Source organism: Corvus brachyrhynchos, unplaced genomic scaffold (assembly GCF_000691975.1).
Source record: "Corvus brachyrhynchos isolate BGI_N302 unplaced genomic scaffold, ASM69197v1 scaffold17, whole genome shotgun sequence".
Classification (NCBI taxonomy): Eukaryota; Metazoa; Chordata; class Aves; order Passeriformes; family Corvidae; genus Corvus; species Corvus brachyrhynchos.
Window position 1 is genome coordinate 3,655,830 of NW_008240046.1, and position 18,512 is coordinate 3,674,341.

The following is an 18,512-nucleotide window of genomic DNA, read 5'->3' on the forward strand; positions in this document are numbered from 1 at the left end:
ATTGCCACTGGATTTCATAACACAACTCCAAGAAAAATGTTTTTCTGGCATCAGATAACTTGTTTAGTGAAAGAAAAGATTTCTAATTTACATAGATTGTTGCAGAGGTTAGGAGAGAAAATTATTAAAGGGGCATTGTTCACTAAGCTGGCACTTTAAACATTAAAATGTTTGGATTTTAATTGATTAAATATATCATAATATAAATTCATATTTTTATCTTTCTTTTCTCTGCCTTGAAATTAATATAACTGCAAATTTGAAAAAAACAATTTATGGAGGCAGTGAAAATCTTAAGTGCTATTAGATGCCTTTGAAGAAGCTCACTTACCATACAAGCAGCCTGAACAGCTTCTGATACATTGCCTGCATTTGGTTCACACCAAAAAACATGGCACTCAAAATGCTGGTTTCCCGTGTCCATAATGAAGGCGAACGTGTGGATGTCTTTGCCTACTCCCATGAAGGACAGGAACCGCACACGACACTCCACCATGACTTCCTCTTCATTCTGGTCACAAATCAAAGGATTGATCATTACTACTGGATACTCTGTGGAACTTTCAATTTCGATTCAATGGGAGGATATACTGCTACAGTATTGTAGCTCTTTCTTATCTAGCTACATAAACCAAGCCTGCCCAAGCCTGGGCTGGATCTCCTCTTCTAGGCTGTCACCAGAAAACCGAGGCTTTGAGCATTACCGCAAAATTTTAAAATGTTGTACATTTTAAAAGCTGCTTGTTTTGTGAAGAAACAAAACAACATGGCTATAATGACCCCAAAACATACTCCCCTATCACTGGTATGTTATAGAGATGTTGGTTTAGTAGCTCATAGAAAGACATATATAAAAGACTGCATTAGTAAGTTTCACTGTATTAAACTCTATGGAAAATGCTCTACATTTTCTTCTGTAACACAGACTTTTATATTACTCTTGGCTTCTGTACCAAGAATAAGGCAAATGCAGTTTGGAATTTAGGATTGCTACTTCGGGTTTAACCTACATTTTAGGCTCAAAATTCCTGGAAAGTAAAACACTGAATTTGAATATCTAATGAATTCTTAAAATAATTTATTTCTGAGAAGATGCTTGGAATGATAAAGAAAACTGAAGCTGAAATGAGCAGTAAGAGCCTCTGCAGACTCTGGAAAGAAATAAAATGCAAAATAAGCAAATGAATTTTAGTTTACATTAACCCTACTAGCATTTCCGTGTTCCTGGTTTTCAACACTCATACTATGTTAACTGTGTTTAAAACAACACAGTCTTCCTTACTCTTTCATTGATGACTGTGACAGTAGCATCAGCAACATTCATGGTAACTGGCATCCAGTCATCTTTGCTAGAGGAAGCCATTAGACTTTCAATGGCATTGTTCAGAGTATCCATTCCTAAAACAGAATAAAATGCAATAGTGAAAAATAATATATGTAAACAATAACAGATTTTTTTATCTTCACACATAGTATAGAAAACAGATTGTTTTGGATGTCTTATTAAAATTAATTTGATAATGGAAGAAAGTATTGTGAAGTTGTATTTCTCCATCTGAAAAACCAAAACAGATGCCTCTGGCATATAAAAAAAGCCAGGATAGCATCTTGTTTAGTTTTTGTACTGTTTCAGTTCTTCAGGGCCCTTCTCATTAGTAGCAGAGCTCATATTCAGAGAAAGCTGAAAGAAACTTCACCTTCTGGGCAGCTCCCAGAATACTGTTTGCAAAACACATATTCATATGATGCCCTGAATATTAGATGTCTTCATGCTTGACTCATATGACTGAAACAGAAGAGTTGCTACCCTTCAAAAATCATGCACTGGCAGTTGACAAACCATTAGAATTTAAGCAAGGTACTTTGGAATTCACTTAAGTGTTACATACCTACAGGTTTAGCTACAGGTAGCATGCCCAGGTACTGGACGTGGAACTTCTGTACCAGTTCTGTCTTTGGTGTTGGGAAATCTACTGCATGGGAACAAAAGTCAATTTCTGTTAATCAGCATTCACAGCAGGAAAAAACACTTTTATTTAATCAATAACAAGAACTGTTTATCCATTAATTGTACTCTGATGCTATTGCATTGATTAAAATAAATTTTTACTCCTTCTAACAAGAACAAGCCTCAATAATTTCTAAAGGAATTTTTGGTCTATTCTAAGAATAAAATCACATTATATGGCTGGCATATTAAAATGCAGAAAATACAGATGAATGGGTCTTTGAGATATACAGACCTAAGTTTCACTGCAATAACTATGTAAAATCTGGAATCTGCTTTTAATCCTTGCTAATATGTTAAACAGTCTCCAAGTAATCAATACTACTGCCTGAACAGTACACATTACACAGACCATTGCACAAGCTGATGTATGGATTAGGAGTAAGACATTCAGTACAACCTGGTGGATCTAGAAGTGTATAATTTGCTGTAAAGCTAACACAAAGTGTATTTGTTCTCCTGAAATACTTTCAAAACAGCAACTACTAAGATATGACTAATAATGGCACGCAAAGGCAACTTCCTTCTACCATGCAGTAGAGTGTGCAAAAGGCTCTTCAGCTGGATGACAACCCGCTTGCACCCTTGCTGAAATAGAAGTTGCTGAAATAGATGCTGAAACCTAGGAGGAATTCTCCTATGGCTTTTCTGAATCCGAGTTATTAACTGGAGTATATTCTGGTTTTAAGGAAGATCTGGCCAACTGGTGCAGTCTCAAGTCAGGAGGTATTTTGATTTGAAAAAGACAATATTCTGAGTAGCTACAAATAAGTAAGACTGTGTTTGCAACACTTGCATTTCAAAATAAAAGAGGAAATGGACAAGTTGACATAACTGAGCAGGAGTCCATAACTGTCAATATAACCAAGAAAAATACTTAAAGTGAAACAGGAACAGATTACCACCAGTCAGATACATTAATTAAAAGGCAGGATTACACTCCTGACTTCTCCCCCCAATATGCTCAATTTTGGTCAAAAGCTGCATCAGAAACAAAACTTATCTGAAATAGCACCATCCTGAGGATACTAGCTGTAACACACAGTACCTTGCAGAGGAACATCAAGGGTGACATTTGTCCTATCTTGCAATGAGCTGCAAGCCATAGCTTTAGCATTCTTCCGTTCAGCCATAATCTGAAGAAGACAGTGATAATACAGCATTTAAAAAAAAATATATAGTACAGCAGCAACTATAAATTTACCCCTATTATAACCCTAGCTTCTGAAATCTGAAATAAGTCAGAAGGTACATGACTAAGCAGGTTATTCTTTTAACAACTTTAATTTTACTCCACTTCATTCACCATTCCTTAAATACATAAAGAACCTAGGTGGTGTCCAAGCCTAGATGAAAGAGAGGTTGAGGAGGAAAAAAACTAGTCATTTTTATCAAGAGCAAAATTATAGTGAGGAGTAATAGAGCAAGAAACATAAATATTTAACACACAGAGAAGAAGGTGTTCATTATGCATGTTCCTCTCTGAACTATCTTCTGCTGTGTAAACTTTTTTCCTCCATTTTTATGTTTATTCTGGAATTAGAAATCCTGTGCAAAATACAACATATCCTTCCCTCAAAATGTGTAGTACTAGCAAAAGAGGAAAAAAGCCCCACTTGTAAATAAACATTTTGGATGGCTATTCACTACAAATATATGACTGAGAAAGGATCCAGGGAAGCTAACAGAGGTTTTCCAAAGCTCGTATATAAACCATAGGTATCTGCTTCTTTATGTTATGACTGTTCATTGTAATTAAGCTATAAAGATAACTGGTGTTACAGCAGATGACACTTGGTCTGAAAATGCTTCTAGCAAATTTCTCTCCTCTGCCCTCCTCCTTTTTTTTTTTAGGTTTTATATTCTGAAAGTATTTTCTGTTGCAGGGACATATGGGAATATTCCTGCCCTCTGATGAAAAATTATACACAGTAGCTTAGGAAGAAACCCTGACCCAGTAAAGAGGTACAGCATGTGAACACAAGCCAAGTGTTTTCCTGGATCAGGATTACATCTATTGCTGAATTAACTGTGTTACTGTTAGCTATGATTTTAAATGCCTAGTTGTTCTCTTATCCAAAATTAGTGTCAGAAGTTTCATGTCATAGTTACTTATGTGACAGCTCTACTCCCTTTCTGATATTCCTGTGTAAAGCTACCATGGCATTTACTTGATGTTGACCTTACAGGATAAAAGCAGCAGTGGTAGGGCCTGTGTAGCATGTTTTTCCCTGCTAGACTTGCTGGAAACATCTGTGTGAGTTGGGGAGTTGGAGGATAACTGGGAAGAACGTAACAGGTCTCCAGTCAGCCACTGCTGCAGTGCTGATGTTAAAATTCACCAAGCATAGCCTGCAGCTCCTTGACCAACCTGAGCAGCTCCCCGAGTGCTGCCACTGGCACTCCCTCTGGCACCCAAACCTGGACAAACCTGCCAGGCTTTGCACAGTTGATGGGCTACCTTCTGCCTCAGGCATAACTGTGGTGCCCAGAGGGTTACAGTATGCACCCTGTGTAAAGACTCAACCTTGCTTGCATGAAACACCACAAAAAAGTTCAGTACCATGTCTTCAGTGTTGCAAAACCAAAAAATTTTTAGCCTATGCAACTGGCTACAGAGGAGGATTTGGCATCACTGATTCCATTCACTAACATGAAGACAAAATGTAAAAAGCAAATGACAGTCATACAGCAGAATTTTAAAACCTGAAGGTTTTCTGACTAGCATTTCTAGAAGAGCTGTGACTCATGACGAGACAAGTTACACAGGGATAACTGATAAGGTTATTCATCCCCACAGCCCACTTTTTCCGTGATGCAAACTAACATGCTTTAAGGAAAACCAAAAAGAGCAACATGATATTTTTAAAAAGGGGCAGTCTCAAATCCACCACATCTCAACAAAAAATAAAAGAAGAGTTTCAAGTAGATTAGTTTTAACTTCCTCTTTGTAAAGCACTTCAATCAGATTGCCCTCTGTAAAGGATGTGCTGCATTGTTGCTGATGCATTAAATGACTGTACAGAGGACACTCTTAACTGATCATCCAAGAAAACCAAAATTAATAGCCAGGGAATGGTGTCAAATCTGTAAGGTAGAATGACCGAAAAGAACACTCCTCCCCAGTATTATGGACAACACTATCAGAGCAGGAACATATCCTCCAGTATACATAACTAGAGTACCTTAAACCCCTTTTCCCCCATGATTTTTTAAATACAGTTAGCAACTATTTTCCTCTGTGTCCTGCAGGATAGTACCATTGAATAACACCATTCAAACAAGGTCTGATTCATTTATGGAGTTTAACATCATTGTTTATAATTAATTGAACCTCTGTGTTCTCTTTCCATTTTGAACCTGCAGCTTCTTTATTATTCAGGAAAGCCTTTGGTCTCTATACACACTTGTCGAATCAAAAGCACATATCATCCTCCTCAAATCTAAATGCCCACTCTCCCATAATTCCCATCCATTTGTGTTCTTTTCCTCACAAATTCTCTGTGCTGTTTCTCATTGCCAGTTATATAAACTAAACTAACACTGCATACAACCACTGATTACATGTATAAGGCTTAGGGACCTCTGAACAGACAAACGCAGCTGATTTTAAATCCACTTGCCTTTGAGCAGATTTCGTGTAAACTTGTAGCAATGGCTTTTGCAGGTGTGTCACATCGAAACACATGACATTTCAGAATTCTTGTGTCTTTGTCTCTTGCCACGTAAGCAAAGTCTCTGTGTAAACAAGACAAAGGGACACATTAGAAACATACAGAACAAATTTGATGACATTAGAATCAGCCTCAACTCTCAAAAACACATGCCTTCAACAGAGCAGGTCTACAAATGTAATAAACTGCTTACCCATGAAACATGTATCTAAAGTTTCGTGCTTAATCTGTATAATTCAAAAGCTCATTTTGGTTTCCTAACCGTCCAGCTTACTCAAGTTACAACCCATAATTCCAAATGCAATTGTAAATAAACAGCAAAATTTACTCAAATATGTTATTGAAGATGAAGTAGGGAGAGAATTACATATTAAGACAGAAAACATATGCAGCTCTCAACTGCTAAAAAAATCCAAGAAACAGCACACAAGAGTGTAGTCAGAGAAAAATTGTATTTCGAAGGACTGTATAAAGTGTTTAAAATATGCGGATAGTAATTAGAGATCTGGTTGCATAAGGGAGATGTGAACCTGCTGAGCTTTGCTTGCACTAATTGCCCTAAATTTCTGACCTTATTTTTTCAAAAGTTAAATAAAGCTGCCCTGTACTGGCTAGTCACCGCAGCACAGTAAAGCTTTCTAGCATGGATGAAGGAAATGCCACGACCAGGTTTATTTGTTCTCAGGCTGCTTAAGAGCTGGAGCTCTTCTGAAACAGTCAAAGTGATACATACTGAGCCAGGAACAAGCCTGGATTTGCCCAGTTGCCATCCTTACTGTACAAGACTCTATGTTCACTGGTCTTGCACGTCTGCTTTTTCATGTCCTCCAAGCAACTACAGCTCATTCCTACTTTGTCACCCTCTTGCTACCTTCCGATTTCTCTGGGACTTTGCTCCAGCCTCTCTTACGCCTGAAGTCTCTTTTCAGTACCTTTCTGCTTTGCACATAAATAATTACCAGCAAGACTAAGTGGTGAAGAGATAGGAGAGATATTCCTAAGCCACTAGCCTAGTATAAACTAAAGTATTTCTGTATATAAAAGCCTGTCAATATTCCAAGCAGGGTTTAATGTAGCATGGATGGCCAATTTTTAAATTCATTTTAAATGCCCCGTGAATTGAAGAATTTTATACTGAAGCTCTCCAGGGAGAATCAGAGACTGTGGCAGACAGATTGCTGGCCTTCCTGCTCTGTGTGAGATGTGGACACTGCCCTGCAGTTAAGTACTGTACCTGTATCTAACTGAACAGCAGATTTTGTTCTTCATGAGCCCTTGCAATATAAGGGCTGCTCATTAACAGGAACAGGTGGTTGCTCCATCTAAGTGCTTTTCAACCTGAAGCTTGATGAATAATATTTAAAAAAACCCAAGCCACACAAAATTATCAGGGGATGAGATCTGAAAGCAATTCCACATGACAGAACCATGCAGAAACACAGTGAAGCTGGAGGCCCCTCTCCATTTCGCTGCATTCCAACCTGCAATGGCATACACTAGGGCACAGCAGGGACAGGAGGCAGTGGGGCAGCATGTGGAATGTGCTGCCACCTGAACCCTTCCTGCATGGGGAACGCAGCTCTCGGTGGCTGCAGCACTGCCCTGCCAGCATGTAACACACAGGCATCCTGGGGAGGGACAGTGTTTTACCCACCTGATCATGACCTGCAGGAAGAATCACAAAGCAATAATCCAGGAAGGTACTGTCTATTACACAAGATGCCCCAAGGTTTCCTAGCTCCAGCCTGACCCCAAGTCCCTCGGCCACAAGAGCCTTTTGGCATGTTGTTCCCTTTTTCTGAACTGCAAGATCACAGACATGTTGAGTTTCAGCTGGAGTCTTGCCCCTGGAAAAAGACTGACACTTTTGGCTCATCTGGACATGTGCCAAGCCTTGCTTTAGAATGGTTTCCTCCTCGCTTAATGCTTCAAAAGCAAGCTGAAGACTCCTAGTTGGACTCCAAGAGAAGAGGGTATGGATCACCTGTAGCCTATAAAAAATTAGCAGCTGCAGGGAAAAAAAATGAAACAAGGTGCCACATAAAAAAACCTTTGAGACTTTCGCCTTTTGACATAAACTTTCAACATTACTGAAATGCAGGGCAGGTCTCTGGAAATGCTCAGGCTCACAAAGTCCCACATTTAATATCCTGAGCTCTGACAAGACCTAGACTAGTTTGAGAGCTATAGGCGAGGAATTTCCAAAAATCCTAAGCATTTCAGGTTTTGTTTTCCATGTTCTTGGCTTTAGCTGCAATCTTTTAAATGTCCTAAGTTACTGACTTCACATTTTTGAGTCCAAATACCGTTCCCTGCAAGTACTTTAACTGCAATACAGAAACATAATTCACTTAACAGACATGGATTTTCTACCATAACTACAATAAGACTTCCCCCCACTTTACATACAAGAAAAGCTTGCTGGCAGTGACCATCACTGGCAGGTAGCAAAGACAGCATAAAAAACCAGAGTGCTGTGCACACTTTATTACTGGATCAAGGTCCATTCTTTCAGAAGGCAGAAAGTAGCTGAAACCTGTGTTTGCATTAACTTAAAATAAAATTGAAAGTCATCTATTGACCATTACGTGGTTATTTACTACCATTTGCAAGCAGTTACCTCAAAGCAATACTATTCCTTCGAGGACTTGAAAACAGGTGATTTATGCATTCCTTTACAAAATGATCCCAGGAAGAGCATCCTGTGTTGTTTTGCCAAGCTGCTTGCACTGCACAGAAACCTGTTTGAATAAACAGAAATCTGCACGTCCTGAGGAGGCTGTCCAAATCCAGGATTTCCAATTGTAAGGCCAGCACTCTGGAGGAGTTGCACACAGCCAGAAGATAACCTGTCCCTTCTGTTAGCCATACAGCTATCTGTTAGAACCTTATTTTACTGTCAGTAAAAGCTAAGATGGGACAAAGCCATCAAAGCAAGTCATTAGGGCTTGGAGGACATAACACATTGCCAGCAAAATCCACTTGTAACAGCCCAAGAAATTGTGGTCCAACCTTTGATGAGTAGCTCTGGCAATGCCCTGGCACACCAAGACTTCCTCAATGAACTACATTGCTTTGCTGTGGGAAGCCACATCAGGCAGGCCATCTCCACTGTGCTGCCAAGTTCCTGATACATGGAACAACCCCTGAGGCCACAGTAAATCTCACCTTGCAGAGAGTGTATCTGAGATCCAAGCTCAACTGCAAGGGTTTTCAGCCTTATGGGAATCTGTAAGGTAGAACTAAATGTGTTTAGTCAGCACGTTATCTCCCAGTGGAAGTAGGACTCAAAGGACTGTGGAGATAAAAATAAGTCAAAAAATTAAAACTCTATTAAACTTAAGACTGAATTCTGTCATGATCAAAGATTTTGGCTGTAAAGGAACACAACTTATAATTATGCCCCATAAGTGGGAAACATCTTTGATAGAAGTATTTTCAGCAGCATTTTAAGGGCAGAGAGTTCGACTGGGGATGGCCTGCTGAATCTTGAGCTTTTCTCTCAAGTCTCAATTTACTTTTCTGAACAAAGAGAGCAATGTGGAGGGCAACACTGACAGTAAGGAGCTTGCCCACTTTTCAGCAAGAACATTTCTCTGTTCCTGGAAGGTTAATGACAGCCAAATGAATGAGCCACTGTGCAGGGCCCAGCTCAGTAACCACTCTGAAAGGTAAGACCTGTGGCAAGGGCAGGGAGGAGTCTGATGAGTGTTATGGATGCAGTATCTGTAGTTGGACACTGCAGGTGAAAAGGAGACTCATCTGCCACTTTAGTCGTGCCGAAGAAGGGCCTGCAACCCAGTGGTCCCTGCAAGAGAAGGATGACAACAGTCCTGGTAAGACAGATGTGCTCTGCACTTGCCACAGAGCAGATGACAGCCACAAAAATGTTACTCAAGATGCAATGTATTGATTTTCTGATGGAGCTGGTAGCAGCCCTACATATAGGATACCTAAGGCCTGCTGCAGGACTGCAGGACTTTTCTTTTTTTAAAATTATTTGAGTATAAAGAGATGGGAGGATTTAAAAGAAAGATCATCTAGTCCAGTGCTCCCACAGTGAGCAGGGAGATCTTCAGCTAGAACAGGTTGCTCAAAGTCCCATCTAACCTGACCTTGAATGTTTCCATGGATGGGACATCCATCACCTCTCTGGGAATCCTGTTCCAGCATTCCACCACTTCATCATAAAAAATTCCTTCCTTATATCTAGTGTGAATTGACCCTCTTTTAGTTTAAAACCATTATCCCTTGTCGTATCACAACATGCCCTGCTAAAAAAAAACCAGAACACCCCAAGGCTCATTATTGAGGCCGTCCATCAGAGGACTGGCCATGATCCACAGTGTTGCATCAGGCAGTATAAAACTCCCTCCCCGGGGGAGGTACCTGGGCATTCCCACCTGAACCTGAATGTATATTAACCCATTGAATTTTTTGTTTTGGGGGGTACCTCCACCCCTGATGGATCAAGACTGTGACCATCACGTTGACCAATGAATACCAAAATTGCAGTTTTGTTGCTGGATCTATGGGTGGTGGTATCTTTACTCTCCATCTTCTCTTCTCTCTTCCTTATATATTTTCTTAAGTGATATTTTCATACTTTTGTTTAAACACTGGTCATTCAGTGTCATTTCACTCTCATCTGCTCCAAGTGATCTATTAACAAGAACCTCAGTTACCCTGCCTTCAGGGGTGGAGTTGTAACACCAAGAGACCTCTTCTCCAGGCTGGACAAACCCAGCTTTCTCAGCCTGTCTTCACAGCAGAGATGCTCCACTCCTCTGATCATCTTCATGGCCCTCTTCTGGACCCTATCCCACAGGTCCATGTCTTTCCTGTGCTGAGGACTCCAGAGCTGGACACTGCACTCTAGGTGGGGTCTCACAAGTCTAGAGCAGAGAGGGACACTCACCTCACTCACTTGATGGCCATGTTTCTTTTGATGCAGCCCACAACATGCTTGGCTTTCTGGGCTGGGCTGCAAGTCCACATTGCTCTCATTCACCAGCACCTCCAAGTCCTTGGCAGGGCTCCTTAATCCCTTCATTCCCCAGCCTGTATTGATACTGGAGTTCTCGTTGAAGAAACAATGATGCCCCACTGTATGCAGCAAAGGCTCCAGGGTGTGGCCTGGCAAGCCCCTGAGGCTGTGAGGAAAGTCTCATCTTTGTTCTGTGAAATGCCACGCACATTTAGTCACTTGTAGAAGTTCCAGAAATGCCATTTTCTGCCCACAGGGTTGTTGGTGGGTGCTGGGAAGGAGCTGCCAGGACCACCTGGCCCACGCCTCAGTTCCACAAGTGCTGCATGTAAGGCTTGTGTCGAGCCTCTCCAGCACTCGGTCCTGCAGCTTCTGTAAATATTTCTGCTTGTAATGGTATGCAGTCATAAACAAGGCTGTATAGCACAATTACAGAAGAAAATGACACACCAGCCAGTACATCAGTTTCAAGTACTGAGAGCTAATAAAACCCTCGTGGTGGTGTTGCAGACTCACACACCAGTGTTTCACTTTAAGCACCTGAACAGCTTGAACAAAGTAAATCAGCTAATTACGTTCATGGATTGTGAATATACATAAACCTTTAGATGATCAGGGCCTGTATCTACTGAGACAAAGTATGAAATGTGAATTCTTCTAAACCTGTGGTACCACATCACACTCAACCCTGCCAGCACCATCTGTTTTCAAATCATCAATCAAAACTAGCACAAAAACAATCCTTCCCCCTTCTGGCAGTGCACAGACAGTATCACTGATACCATTAATTCATGGAAGTCACCTACATGCCCGTGTGCTTGCACCAGTGGCCCTACATGGCAGCCCAGCAGCCAAGACCTGGAGATGGGGGTACTGGCTGGGGGCAGCTCCTCCACTGCCAGTGGGAGCCTTGCAGCCTTGCTTCAGGCATTTCTAGGCATTTGGAAAATGGAGCTCCACGGTTCCTCTTGGACAAGAAAGGTATGGCTTTCTGAGGATTTCAGAGTATCTGCTTCCTACAGCAACAATAAAACATAGGAAAAGTTCCTTGCTTCAGGCATTTCTAGGCATTTGGAAAATGGAGCTCCACGGTTCCTCTTGGACAAGAAAGGTATGGCTTTCTGAGGATTTCAGAGTATCTGCTTCCTACAGCAACAATAAAACATAGGAAAAGTTTCCCAAGTAAGCCAGAAGACCAGTCTCTGATTCTTCTTCCACTTCAGATCCCTTCTGAGTTGCTTCATCTATAAACCTTCATTTGACTGCAGCTCACTTGAAGCTGATTAACATTTAAGTGAGATTTATGTGCAACAGGCCCCTGGGATAATGAAGAAGTGCTGAGCGACGTGTTTGCAATAGAAATTTATGGAAAAGGCCAAATGCCTCCTCTTACCACTCCCCTATCTTTACATTCTGCTGGGAAAACAAGTGAAAAAAGAAATTTAAAAGCCATTACTAAGGCCATGGCTGGATAGAGAGCTAACACAGGGTTAACACATCTCATCCAGCTGGATGAATCTCTGTCTCCATGGAGTGTGTGTGCACATGAAATCTGTGGGATCTGAATGACAGCTCTGGGTAAAATTTCATTCCATGTCAGTGGAGAGAGCAGCAAGGTGTTTAGTAGGAGAATGATGTTGCAAAAAAAGCTGTGTACTCCTGAAACTTTGTAACACAAGTGCAACACTTCTGTCGATACAGGATTATGGAGAAGGGGTTCTGCATAGAAAGTAATTTAAAATTTTTTTTAATCATTTGCACATGTACTACATCATCCATTAATAATTTTCCAGTTATAGGAACTGGATATAAATCAGTATTCTGGACAGAAGCTAGAAAAACAGAAAAATAGATAAGAAGTATTTTGTGCAAGAGTGGGTAAGACTGGTTCTGCTGAACAGTTAAAAATTTAGTAGTAATTTATTTTGAAAGAATACAGGACTAGAGAAAGACATTTAAAAAAGCAATTTTGAGAGTTGAAAAGACAATGTAAGGTGCTAAGTAGAAGGGAATTTAATTTTTATTTGCTCTTTTACTCTCTTTAATTGGCAAATGTCTACAGTCATTGACTAAACCTTAGATAGTCATACCTATTTAACACCTGGCTAAGCATCACTTAGCTGCTCAACCTTGGATGAATATAATCACATTAAAAGCAATTTATGCTAATGCTGTCCTGTTTGAGTAGCAGTTATAACCATTTGCCACTATTAGGCTAAAGTCCTAGGAGGCATCCCAATTAAGTACAGCTTAAGAGAGTCACACATCCTTCATTACCTTCTCATTATAAACTTATTTCTTCAAAGAACTGTAGAAAAATGTAGAAGTGCATTAATCCTTTTTTTGTTTTTTTTTGGTTAAAAACCCCTAATATCCTAGCCCTAAAGTATGAAATGAAATTTTTTACTATTCTCAATAAAATTAAATTGCTGCTATTTAAAACACCTACATTAAAATGATACACATGCAGGAAAATGTACATTTCTTTACAGATTTATGTATTACAAATTGTAACAAGAATCCTTGAACCAGAAAATTATATTCTCTTGGTTTGTCTTAAAATTGATTGAAATTCATCCAGAATAGCCTACAGAAGATGATTTCTCTGTACTGGTGTATAGACTTCTGTGACTGCAGGGCCACAGAACAGATATGTCAGGCTGTGGAGAAACCATCTCCCGAGTCTATAACTTTCAGACTTCACATTGCTTTCCTACAAACAGCTGACCAGAGACTTACGAAAGCAGGAAACAGGACGGGGAGAGCAACCACCACTACAGCAGAGCACGTCAGAGGCACCTGGCAGGAGGTTGCCATTCACTGTCAACACTTGAATGTCCATGGGGACAGAGGAGGAGAAAAGCAAGAGAAGGGAGAGGAGGCACATGATAAAAGCAGGTAAATATAATGCCATCAAGACCATCCTTGGGTGGGGTTTTTCCATGACACAGATATTCTAGCATCATGAATGATACTAGAAGAAGAGAAGATAAGGTGCAAGAAACCCTGCAGTAATATGTATGTTAGAAATTACAGATCCTCTGGATTAACATTTCAGGCTTTTAATCCAGACTTCTTATTCACATAGAGAAAAGGAGAATGGCTTATAGCTGAAATAATGTTTGTGACTCTGTTCAGGTCACTTGTCTTTTTATTATGGTCACACCAAGGAACTAGCAAAGTTAGGGAGAAAAATCCAAAGGTAAGAAAACGATAACTAGATGAAACAAGCAGCATTCACAAATGCTGCAAAATCTTTTTGTAAAAGATTTACTGAGGACCTTTCAACTATTAGATACCGAGTGAAACCACTGCTTCCCTTCCACACGTTCCAAATGAAACTCACAGCCCCTTCTCCAGGTAACTATGCACCCAACATTTTGGAATCAAATCCCAGATGAGGAGGAAGGAAAATAACTACTCCCAAGAGTCTTCTCCTTCCCATTTCTCTTATACAGTAACCACATCCACCATTCTCTCATCAGTGATGAGAGCTGGAAGAGATGTGGGGGAGAAAGAATTTTCCCTGTGTTTCTGACAGTTGCGAGAAATCCTAAACACACATGAAAGCCTTCCGATTTTTCTGCACTCCAAGAACTTCAACTCAAAGAGCTCCTCTACCTCTTCAGCCGCTCTCCTGCTACAACCCAGAATGGTACCCTTGGCTACCAAGACATTACCCTGGTGATGAATTTTGGATCCAAGTAGTTAAAATGCCCTCCCCAAGAAGAGATTTTTTGGAGACTTTTCTTATTTCAGTTTTTACACAGTTTGAAAATGGATTTCCTTGCAGCAAAACATCTATTCTGCATTTTAATAAATTCTCCTCAAATGGTCTGGCATTGACAGAGTGTAGCTTGTTTTTCTAATTCAAGCATAAAGTTTGTAGGGCAAATTATCCCCTGCTGAAAGGCTGTTTGCTTCATTCCTTGATAATGTCACTTGCTAACTCTGAAGGAGGAGCTATGGCTACTTTGTGTGATACTCAGAGGCTTTAATCTGGCAGCCCTAAAACTCACAGCTGCTGGTTTTTCTTTGATGTCTTATCATTGCCACAGTTCTGTGTGCTTCCAAAATTTGTTAAAGCCCTCTCGGAGCTGATGCGTCTGATACCCAGCTCAGCCCCTCAGAGCCCAGCACTTCCAAGCCTGAAAGCATTTGCTATGACTTTCACTCCAATTTCCTTCCTGCCCCCTGATCCTTATGCAGCTGCAAAAGCCGGTCCCCCAGACGGGCTCCAGGTCTCAGTGCTGCCCAGCACCTTCTCCTGTGCAGAGGGGACAGGAGTCCTGTCAGCCTGGCCACCACTGCCTCACTAGCAAGCAAGGTGGCTCTGATATGTTACAAATCATTTCCCTCTCTGCTACCAAGGGCTTTATTCTACTCCTGCAAAGGGCCAGAGATTTGCATTAACTGGAGTCATGTCAAAGCACAGATCCATGAGCTCTGTTAGCACAGTGACAACAGTACAGATTGTACAGGTTAAATATATGTCCCATGCTGGTCCTCATTCCCAGCCTGACCTCCCAGTCACATGGCCAAAGCACCACCATCATGGCAAGAAGGACAGTCTATGATTTGTGCTGTGGTCACCACCAAGGGGGTGCCCTGGGAACTGTGCTCCTGTAGGACTGGCAGCCCAAGGGGGCCCAGCTAACAGTGTGTCACATCCAGCTGGTGCCTGGGGCTCAGATGGGGCTTACTGCTGCTCAACAACTGCTAGACAGGCATGGCAAACTGAAAAGTCAATCAGTAGCTTAGACCTCTGCTTGTTTGATAGATGGATCTAACAAAAGACAGAACTTCTGGGACAGATCGTATGAAAATCACTGGCCACTGACTTGGTCAACACAAATGTTTCAGGGTGTTTTGCTTAACTATTTCACAATATTTTTGAAATGTGCATGGGCAGGGGGCTGCCTTCCTATCCTGTGCAGCAGTTTTCAAAGAAAAGGCATACAAATGAGGTAGTTTGTCAAGGCCATTATAGTTGCTGCTTCTCCCTTGCAACATTGTAAAGTGGTGGTTTAACTCCTCAGGATGGCCAGTCTGATGAATCCTGAATTTCCTTTAGTAAATGAACGTGTTATTATGCCTGTGAACCTCTGAACAGCCTCTTTGAAGCAGATCCTGTACATTTGACTTTGACAAATTAGTATTTAGATATTTTTGACAATGCTTCTGTCTTCCAGATCTAATTGGAAGACAAGGGCTTTTGTTTAAAAGGAATATCTAAAGATTTAATAAAGAAATACATCAAGTTGAGATGCTCAAAGCACTATAACAGATTTAACTGAAGACAGCAGACTACACCAGAATAGTTAATCTCTCCAGTGTGATTTGTTTTATAAACAAGGCTTCCTAGTTCTCCTTCGCTCTTTATTATTCAGATGCAGAACACAGCAGTTGTGCAGAGACACTACCCATGAATCTGCTTGAAGCACACTTTTGCCAGTGCTAAGCTGGGAGGATCATTGCTTCCCCACATGCATGAAACCTACATTAGATTGCAAAGCCATAATCAAGAAAGTTCAAATATTTCCCTAGGCCAACACTGCCTAAAGAATTGATTAAAATTAAGTCAGGCCTGAAAACCATTCTCATTGTATTCCACAAAGCAAACATGAGGAATAGTCTGCATCTCTAAACCACATTCCTTCCACCCAGTCCCACTTTCAAGTTTTTGCAATTTAGAAGAGCAAACAAACCCCAAATCTCATCTGAGGGATGCAATTCTATTGCTAAGAGCCTTTGGAGTGGCTGCAGCCCTTGTGCTGCAAAGCACCTGACTACAATGCCTTACTGTCTGTGCGCCCATGAAACAGGAAGCATTGTAGAGAATTCCAAATGATTCCTTTGTACATCCAAACAAATCAAACATACTGGGAACAACTTTTCTTCAAACTTAAAAAGGCAAGCAAGCAACCCAGACGGACCCAAAACAAATGCCAGAAATAGAAAATAAACGTTTACTTTTCCAAATCTTGCTAAACTTAGCTCTTAAATCCCCTGCTCTTAGGATCATGTTTTTAAAACATTTTAAATAAAAGCTGGGATTTTAACACTACTGTCTTGCATTTCAGATTCCAGAGAACATCATCATCTAAATTTAAATCCCAAGACAAGAAGCAAATATTAAAACCCACTGCATCGCATGATTTTGAACTGTTCTATTGTTAGAGGGTTTGTGACCTGAGGAAAAAACCCCAAAACAAACAACAGCCAATATCAACTGGACAATTCTGTTAATAGCAAGGTGAAAAGATGACAGTTATGAATTTACTCACTGAAGTTGGGCTTCACTGATACAAGCCAACCCATACAACATTTTTCAGTGCACGCCAGAAGGATAAACACAAAAATGGAAAAACGAAAATCATTTACCTCTCTCTGAATCCAGGGAAGCATGAAGAAACAGAAAGAGCAAGTTAGAAAGCACTGAAGCAGAGAGAGCTCCAGCATATGATAACACAGGGTAGCTGAAAAGTGCTGTACATTTAACACACACTGTTTGTTTGTAGCACAGCGTATCTAAGCATACGGCCACTATTTCCTTTTGACACCCTTTTTCATTGAATCTAGTTGCTCTGAAGTTTGTATTTTTGGAAACATGCGGTGAAGCCAACAGGCATCAGCTGAGGCAGTGCAGACATATCAACAGTGGGAGGTAATAAAGCTTAAAATACCACACACAAGTCCGGGAAGTAGTATGCAGAAAGCATAAATAGACACAGAAAGTATGTGAACCTTCCTTTTTCCAAAATAACACTTTTTACAGCAGACACTGACAAAAGAAACAAGAATAATTCTTCAGGTTGTGCAAACCTTACATTGTTTAAACTGAAAGAGTAGAAAGATTGTCATCAGTTTTTTTAATGCCTTTTCCAAAAACAAAAGCTCATGCCCCAAGGTCACTTGGGGTCCTCTGGAAGTTGCACCCTGAAGAAGTGACAGCCTGTGGAGCAACCTTCCATGAAGCCAGGATGTATAAAATCACCACACACCTTCATTTGTAAAACACTTCAGCAACCACTAACTCTTGGTATGACTTAAGCAACACCCCCCTCCCACAGGCAAAGGCAGGCAGGAGAGGCACAAGCTTCCCTGGCTGGTGGCTGCCCTGCTGCCCCTTCCCACAGACCTGCTCTGCCTGCCCCTGCCCTGAAGCCACAGAGAGGGCTCCCTGCAGGTCCTGGCACCTACCACAGCCTGCTGCTTTCCAGGTCATGCCAGCCACCACGAAACCCCAACAGGGTGAGCTGGCAGGGACACGCACGTGTACTTCTGGAGCTCGTCCTGTGAAGAAAGCAGTTTCCTGGGATGTGACCACAAAGAGTTAGCAGGCCTGGGAAAGGATATGGGTTGCTGCCTGCTTCTTTGCACCTCTAACAGTGGATGCCACTCTATGCAATGCATAGTGTCTCTACAGGGACAATGGCGATTCTCAGAAGGGAGCTACTTAGTCCTGCTCTCCCACTCCTGCCTCCTGCATGCACCTCACAACTTCCCTTTTTTAAGGGCTTATCTCTAGTGAGCATCTGAGCAAGGTTCATGCGCTGTGTGCAAAAATGTGGGACCCTACATCATCCCAGCTTGTAACTGACTCTTGAGAAAAAAAAAAAAAAAAGAAGTGGAGTGGAAAAATCATCACATCTCAAGTAATAAGGGTAGGATTAAAGACAGAACACACTGAGGGGAAGGGATCCAATTCCCATTAGACATCTCATGTCAGCAAGCTTACAGCGATTGATTCGTTGTTTAGAAATGGCTTAGTGAGTAGATCTGGAATAAACATAGGTTTTCTAAGGCAGATTTTAACTTAACATGCACATGGTTCGCTAAT

General features: G+C 41.1%; 1 protein-coding gene across 16 annotated transcripts in view; it reads right to left on the minus strand.

The window, feature by feature from the left end:
- APBB2 (amyloid beta precursor protein binding family B member 2) overlaps positions 1-18,512 on the minus strand; it is a 171,661-nt gene that overhangs the window by 4,504 nt on the left and 148,645 nt on the right. For 7 of the 16 annotated variants that reach the window (XM_017744427.1, XM_017744428.1, XM_017744429.1 and 4 more), the window contains 6 exons: positions 17,054-17,059; positions 5,632-5,746; positions 3,057-3,144; positions 1,890-1,973; positions 1,283-1,398; positions 332-511 (listed from right to left, as the gene is read on the minus strand). In XM_017744427.1, the coding sequence (XP_017599916.1) occupies positions 332-511; positions 1,283-1,398; positions 1,890-1,973; positions 3,057-3,144; positions 5,632-5,746; positions 17,054-17,059 (589 nt within the window). The remainder of the gene's footprint in view (positions 1-331; positions 512-1,282; positions 1,399-1,889; positions 1,974-3,056; positions 3,145-5,631; positions 5,747-17,053; positions 17,060-18,512) is intronic. The other 9 variants (XM_017744431.1, XM_008641395.2, XM_008641393.2 and 6 more) reach the window with 3 other exon arrangements.